The sequence below is a fragment of the Mandrillus leucophaeus genome, unplaced genomic scaffold (genome assembly GCF_000951045.1).
Source record: "Mandrillus leucophaeus isolate KB7577 unplaced genomic scaffold, Mleu.le_1.0 Scaffold106, whole genome shotgun sequence".
Taxonomy (NCBI): domain Eukaryota; kingdom Metazoa; phylum Chordata; class Mammalia; order Primates; family Cercopithecidae; genus Mandrillus; species Mandrillus leucophaeus.
In genome coordinates this window covers 77,573-85,617 of record NW_012098765.1, presented here as the reverse complement: position 1 = coordinate 85,617, position 8,045 = coordinate 77,573, and the positions used below count along the sequence as shown (strand labels likewise).

General features: G+C 43.7%; 1 protein-coding gene across 1 annotated transcript in view; it reads right to left on the bottom strand.

Annotated features, from left to right (window-relative positions):
* Positions 1-2,426: 2,426 nt before the first annotated feature.
* Positions 2,427-8,045, bottom strand: part of LOC105541610 (pregnancy-specific beta-1-glycoprotein 8-like) — a 76,685-nt gene continuing 71,066 nt past the window's right edge. The window contains 3 exon segments of the mRNA XM_011982721.1: positions 2,427-2,719; positions 3,116-3,394; positions 6,108-6,386. Of these exon segments, the coding sequence (XP_011838111.1) occupies positions 2,427-2,719; positions 3,116-3,394; positions 6,108-6,386 (851 nt within the window).

The following is an 8,045-nucleotide window of genomic DNA, read 5'->3' as shown; positions in this document are numbered from 1 at the left end:
TAAAATGAAAGACATTTTGTTTTCATGAATTAGAAGACCCACTATTGTCAGTAGGACAATGCCACCCAAAATGAGCTGCAGATTCAATACAATTCCTATCAGAATCTCAGTGACATTTTTGCAGTAAAAGAAAAATCCGTCCTAAAATATGTATTGAATCTTATGACTCTAAGAGACAAACAACATTGAAGAGGAAGAATGAGGCTGGAGAACCCATATTTCCTGATGCCAGCATTTACTACAAAGCCCAAGTAACCAATACAGTGTGGTACTGGCATAAAGGAGGACTTAGAAATTAATAAGATAGAACAGAGAGCCCAGAAAGAAATACTTGCATATATGGCCAAATGATTTTCATTGAGTGTGCCAAGATCGTTCAATGGGGAAAGGACAGTGTTCTCACCAAATGATATTGGAAAAGCTGGATATCCCAGGGCAAGAATGAGTGGAACTTTTACCTGACATCATATACAAAAATTAACCCATGATAGATCAAGGATCTAAATGTAGGAGCAAAATCTACACAACTTAGATGAAAACAGGAGAAAAACTTCATGATACTGGATTTCACAACGATTTCTTGGTTGTAACAACAAAAGCATAGGCAACAAATAAAATGGATAAATTGGACTTCATAAAAATCAAAACCTTTTATACATTGAAGAACATTATCGAGAAAGTAAAAAGGCAACCCATGAAATAAGAAAAATATTTGCAAATTATAAGTGTGATAAGAAATTAATTTCCAGAATACATGAAAAACTACAAGCCAACAACAGCAAACATCCAAAAACCCAATTAAAAAATGAACAAAGGATTAAAACGGAGTTTTCTCCAAGGAAGATATGCAAATATCCAATAAGCCCATGCAGAGTTCCTCAGCGTCATGAATATGTAGAGATATGCAAATCAAAACCACAATGTGACACCACCTCACACACTTTAGGATGGCTTTGAAAAACAACAATGACAGCAACACAAAACAAGTGTTTTCAAATAGATGGAAAAATTGGAGCTCTAGTGCATTGCTGATGGGAATGGGAAATGTTACAGCCACTGTAAAAAGTGGTGTGGCTGTTTCTCAAAAAATTAAACAATAAATTACCATTCGATCCAGCAATTCCACTTCTGGACATACTGCCTATAGAATGGAAGGAAATTTGAACAAATATTTGCACATTGATGTTCAGAGAAGCATTACTCACAATAGCCAAAAATTGGAAACAACGGAAAAGTCCATTGAAAGATAAGTGGGTAGGCAAATGAGGTATATCTCTTCATCGAAATGTTATTCAACCTCTACAAGGAATAAAATTCCAATACATCGTGCAAAGTGGATGAACCTTGAAGACATTATGCTAACTGAAATTAGCCAGACACGAAAGGATAATTATTCTATAATTCCATTTATACAAGATAGAATAGCCAGTTACATAGAGACAGAAAGTAGAATGGTATGTGCTAAGGCATAGGGGGAGAAGAAGTGAGAGTTACTGTTTATTGGGTACAGAGGTTTAATATGGTAAAAGGAAAAAGTTCTGGAAATGGATAGTGTGATGGTTACACAACACTAAATTGCACACGTAGAAATAGTTAACGATAAGTCTTGTATTAGATATATATAAAGTGTCCTGGAAGTCTTACACTCTATAAATACACACTTTTTTCACTGCCCCTTTCCTGCCATGCAGACCCCCAGAGGTGAATCTCCCTATTTATTCAAGTGTGCATCACTCACTGTCCTCTGTGCTGTGTGCCACATGCAGTGCCCACAGCCTCATACAGCCGGTGACTTCAGAGCCAGGACACAGCTCAAGAGTCTTCCCCGAGGCTCCCTCTCTTCTTATTTCCCTGCAGCCTATGCTTCACTTCAACTGGCAGTTCGATTTAGCCGAATTCAGGACAGGTCACCAGGGCTCTTTCTCCACACATGCTGGTCTCACCCCAGGTGGAGTCAGGCAGGGCCAGTCACCAGAGAAGCCCAGAGCAGATTAGGGAGCAGTCTGAGCTGCTCCTCCCTCATCCAAGGGGCTTCCTCCTCTCATTTGGGGGAAAAATGTGAGCTTGTTTCAAAGTCTCAGATGTTCCTTGTAGCTCATGGAGTAGGTAAAAGGAAACAAAGACGTGGAAGAAAGAGATGTGTTGGTGACAGCGAGAAGCAACGTGGCCTTAAGGACTCTCCTTCTTGTCCCTCTGTGAAGTCTCCTCCACCACATAGGGCTCAGGGCTGACAAAGCCCCCTCCCTACCCTTGTCAGACTGAACGCAAAGTCAGCCATGAGAAAACAGGAAAACAAGGAGAAGAGTCTGTAGAGACAATTTGGGAGGGTTCAGGAGGAGAATGTAGGATTTGCTTCTGCCCATGGGACACAGGCTGGGAATTAAAATGTTTTCCTGACTCTTCTCTGAAAGTCAGATAGACTCCACCTAAAACCCTATTGCCAGTGATGCAGGGACCCACTTACCAGAGACTCTGATCGTCTTGAATGTAGAACGTTCGCTGCCAGTGGCTGAGTTACGAACAGAGCAACGATAGAGCCCGCTATGCTTTGTAGTAATTTGGGGGATATAGATCCTTGGTCCTGTTTGCAGAAACGTCCCATTTATCGTCCAAGTGTACTCTGCCAGTGGATTAGAGTCCGTGAGGCAGTACAAGTAGAGGTTTTGTCCTGAACTGTAGTCGGTCAATGAAGGGAAAATGCTGGGGATGTGTGGACCATCTGGAGTAAAGAGAATAAAGCCACAGGTGATGTCGTCCAAGGGAAGGGGATGCTCCTGGTCTCTTAAATTGACACAGTGTCCCCCTGAGCCAAGACACACCCTCAAGTCCCAGCCAAACCCCTTCTGTGTTCACTGAGACAAGGCCTGAGGTATTCACCAGTTTCTCCTATCACAGGCTGTAGACCCCAAGTCTCCCATGACAAGAGCATCCCTTCCCCTTATATTCTTCGTTAAGGCTGTGCCTACCCAGGTTTTCCCAGGGCAGGGAGTCATGTCCCGCTCAGGTGCCCAGAAATAAAATTGTCTGTAAGTGGACTTGAGACAGACTAAGATGTCTGGTCTCTGGTCGTTTGGATTTAAGCTGGTGGCCTGGCCCACAGAGGAAACAAACATACAGAGGACATCCAGGGTGACTGGGTCACTGCAGATGCTAGCAACTCGGTCCCATATTTCACATTCATAGGGTCCTGTATCATTTCCTGTGACACTGGGTAGAATGAGGATCCTGTTTTTACCGGGTTACTTTAGCCTGGGACTGACCAGGAGGCTCTGACCATTTACCCACCACATGTAGGTGTAGTCCTGAGTCTTAGGTTCACAAGTTAAGGTTACAGCGTTCTTATTCTTAATGGGGTTGAAGTTGTTGCTGGTGATGTAGGGCTTGGGCAGCTCTGCTGTGTGGACAGCAGAGAGAAGATTGTCCGGTGTGGCACCTTTGATTCCTCCACAGGCATCCTTCAATCAGAGTTGGCATCTCCCACCTCTCAGCCCTCCTGAGTCCTTGAAAGTCAATAGCTGGTGCATGTGTCACAAGACACATGCATGATGATCTAAGGGCTCAAAGACTGTGAGGCCGCCTGCTCTGTCTTAGGGAAGCACAGACTTTCTCAAGTGTGAATTGAGCAGCAGTGTTGGGTCATGGACAGATACATCAGTGGGAGTCACAGTCCCTGGTACCCCTCCCAGTCCCTCTCTAATCAGCTGACTGGCTGGCTCACCTTGGGTTCCTTACCTGGAATGTGCAACTGCTGGGCCCCTTCCAAATTCCATCCTACTTTGCCCCCCTAGATGTGATTTCTCTGCAGTTTCCATTTCCAAGGATATTCTAGAGATGAGTAATAATGGGACTTCCCATTGTCCTGAAACCCTGAAGATACTGAGTAGCCTGGCCTGGGACTGGATGTTTCAGCAGAAATAAGACAGGGGAGACCAGAGTCAAGCCTGGAGGTCAGTTCAGTCATCAGGCAGTGTAGGCACAAGGTGGGGCAGTTTTCTGCAGGTGTTTCACGATGACTTACTTGAGCCAGTGACCTCCAAAGATAGAGCAGAGTGCAAGGAGTGATCTAGAAAGAGTGAAGGGGTCAGGCAGGAGCTGGTGGCTTGCGAGCAGAACCATGTTCCCTGTTTTGGGTTCTGTAAGTTTCCTCTCCTGCAGAGGACAGGTGAAGACTATGCGGATCTTTCCAGAAACACATGTTGACATTTGCTAAAGCAGAACGGACTGGTGGAAAGGGTGGGAATGAAGTGCTGGATATCTGGTACTCATGGACCATGTGTGTTTGATGGATATGAGACAAATTTGGGGAGAAGTTTTGAATATTTTCTTTCATTGGACCCTCTACTCTCTGATTCCATGGGTTTGACTACTCTAGGGACATCATGTAAGTGGATTCCAGAGTGAATCTGAGAAGAGACTGTTGGTTGCCAGAAACTGGGAGTGGGGAGAATCAGAAGTTGTTCATGGGTGAGCAGTTTCAGTTATACAAGACTGGGAGGTTCTAGAGATCTGCTGTACAGTTTGATGCCTACAATTCTCACAAATTGAGTATTTCTTATGCATAAGACTTCGGGCAAAAAGTGTTTTGAATTTCTGACATTTCTTGATTCTGAAATATTTGTCGTGCAGTTACTGGTTTAGCATTCCAAATCTGAAGGTTTCAAAATCTGAAATGCTCCAGTGAACATTTCTTTTCAGTATCAGATTAGTATGCCAAAGTGGGAGGTGATAAGCCAAATAAATTCTTGCTCTTTTTTTTTTTTTTTCTCACCACATTTCTAGCTTTGTGATTAGTTTTTGGGCAATTCCATACTGGCCATGCTGCACTCGTATATTTTTGAAGGCTTTGATATGTGAGAGAGGCTGATTGCTATTTTGTATGTCATCAAAAGTTTACAACTTTTCATGGTTGCATCTTTTTCTCAGTGTCTCTTTTGTGGCCATCATTAATAAGAGCCTGTCAGGTCAGATTTAGGACAGATTTTTGTAATTCTACAAAAAATGTTACTGGGATTCTGGTAGGAGTTGTGTTGAATCTGGAGCTCACATTGGGTAGTATTGCTTTCCTAACAATATTGATTCCTCCAATCCGTGAAAATGAAATGTCTTTCCCTATCTTGATGTTATCTTTAATTTCTTTCAGTAATATTTTGTAGTTTTCAGGGTATAATCCTTTGACCTTTTTGGTTAAACTTATTTCAAAATATTTTATTCTTTTTGATGTTAATGTGAATGGAAATTCAGAAAGAATTTCCATTCACATTGTTCATTGTTAGTGCATACTCTAAAGAATGATCTAGAATGAGTGGAGGGTACAGGCAAAAGCTGGTGGTTTTGAAGCAGAAACATATTACCTGTCCTGGGACTTTGATTTTCCCTCTCCCTTTGCAGAGGACACACGGCTCTTCCCTGATAGCCAGATAGGCTTCACTGGAAAACATATTGCCAATGCTCCAGAGATCCACTTACCAGGGACTATGATCCTCTTGATTATGAGATTTGTTCCACCAGTGGCTGAGTTATGGATGAACCAGATATAGCACCTTCTATATGTTTTAGTGATTTGGGGCATAAAGAAGACTTGTGCTGATTGCTGGAACTTCCCATCAATCAGCCAAGAATGCTTTGCCAGTGGGTGAGAGTCTGTGAGACAGGAGAGCTTGAGGACTTCCCCTGTATGGTAATAGGTGTATGAAGAAGAAATGGTGGGGGCATCCAGGCCATCTGGAGCAAAGAGAATAAAGTCACAGCTGATGTTGTCAAAGGGAAGGGAAAATCCTGGTCTGTGGAAGGGTCACAGTGACCCTGTGAGCTAAATCACAACATTAAAGTCCCAGCCAAATCCCTGCTGTGTTCACTGGTCTGGAGCCTGAGGCGCTCACCTGTTTTTCCTATCATAAGCTGTGGAACCTGATTCTCCCATGACAGGAGCAGCCTTTTCTCTCCCACTGTTGATCAAGTATAAGCCTACTCTTAGTAGTCATGGCCAGCTTTGATGTCCAGGGGTAAAAGTCTCCGTACTTGCACCTGAGAGGGACTGAGAGGCCTGGCCTCTGGCCATGTGTATTTGGGATGGCAGCCTGGCTCACAGAGGAACAGAAGATACTCACAGAGGAGATTCAGGGTGACTGGGTCACTGCGGCTGGAACTCACTGGGTTCTTCATTTCACATTCATAGGGTCCTGTAGTATCCTTTGTGACAACAAATAGAGTGAGGATCCTGTTGTTTTTGGACAGCTGCAACATGCGACTGTTACGGAGGCTCTGTCCATTTATCCACCACGAGTAGCTGACATCCTGAGTGTCAGGATCACAGGATAAGATCACAGTCTCCGCGGCCTCCCTGGGGTTTAAGTTGCTGCTGGAGATGTAGGGCTTGGGAGTCTCCACTGTGCAGATAACAGAGAGAAGATTTCCCTGTGTGGCACCTTTGATTCCCCCAAAGACATTTTTCAATCAGAGATAGCCTTTCCCACCTCTCAGCCTACCCCAGTCCTTAAAAGCCCATGGCAGGACTATGTGTTACAAGACAGATGCATGGCAATCTGAGGGCTCAGAGATTGTGAGGCTGCCTGCTTTATGTGGGAGAAGCACAGACTTTCTCAAGTGTGAATTGAACAGCAGCATTGGGTCATGGAAAGATATGGGACCAGCAGTCACAGCCCCTGGTGCCTCTCTGAGTCCCTCCCTGTCCAACTGCCTGCCTAGCCCACCTTGGGGTCCTCACCTGGAGCATGCAGTGCTGGAATCTTCTTAGTTTCAGTCTTACTTTGTCCCCCAAGGTATGCTTTCTCTGCACATTCCCTTTCCAAGGACATCCTAGAGATAGATGATGGAACTTCGCATTGTCCTTAAACCCTTTGGGTACTGGGAAGCCTGGCCTGTGATTGTGTACTTCAGCAGAAATAACACAGGGGAGACCAGAGTCAAGCCTGGAGGTCAGTTCAGTCATCAGGCAGTGGAGCCAGAAGTTGGGGCAGTATTCCCAGCTGTCTCATAGTGAACTGACTTGAGCCAGTGATCTCTAAAGATAGAGCAGAGTCCATGGGATGACCTACAAAAAGTGAAGGCGACAGGCAAGAGCTGATAGCTTTGGACCAAGACCACGTTCCCTGTCCTGTATCCCTGATGTTCCCTTCCCCCTGTAGAGGGCAGGTGATTACCATGTGTATCTTTCTAGAAATACATGTGGATGTTTGCAAATGCAGAACTGATTGGTGGAAAGACCGAACTTGAAGTGATGACGGAAATCTGGCCCTCATGGACCACACGGGTTTGGTGGCTATTAGACCAATGTTTGGGAAGAAGTCTTACAGATACTTTCTCTCATTAGACATTCTACTCTCTGATTCTGTGAGTTTGACTACTCTATGTACCTCATCTCAGTGGATTCCAGAATGAATCGGAGAGTAGAATAATAGTTTCCAGGAGCTGGGGTCGGGGGAATAGGGCATGGTTCCGTGGATGTGCGGTTTCAGTTACGCAGGATGAGGAGGTTCGGGAGATCTCCAGTACAGCTTCATGCCTATAGTTCATACAGATAAAGTGTTCCATATGCAGAATGCTTAAAACCAAGTGTTTTGGATTTCTAACTTTTTTTTATTTTGGAATATTTGCCGTAGATATACTGGTTTAGCATCCTACCTCTGAAAAATTTAAAATCCAAAATGCTCCAGTGAGCACTTCTTTCTAGCATCACATCAGTGGTCGGAAGTGTTGGATTTTGGAGCATTTCAGATTTTGGATTTCTGGATTTGGGATGCTCAATTTGTAATACTGTAATTTTTGCATAAAATGTTGTCAGAAGTTTAGACCTCATGTTATGTTCTGACTCTAGTAACAAAACAAAAAAAGATTTGGGGGAAACATTAAAATGTTGTCATAAGTGGAAAGTTTTACTGATAGTCCAAACATCTAAGATCAATTGCTGATAGTAGTATTTGTCTTGATAACCAATTAAATTTTAGGTGTGCCATGAATTCCAGCAGGATCACATGCTCAAAGAAAGATGCCAAAGATGATTTGAAATTAGCAAGTCCTTTAGTAGA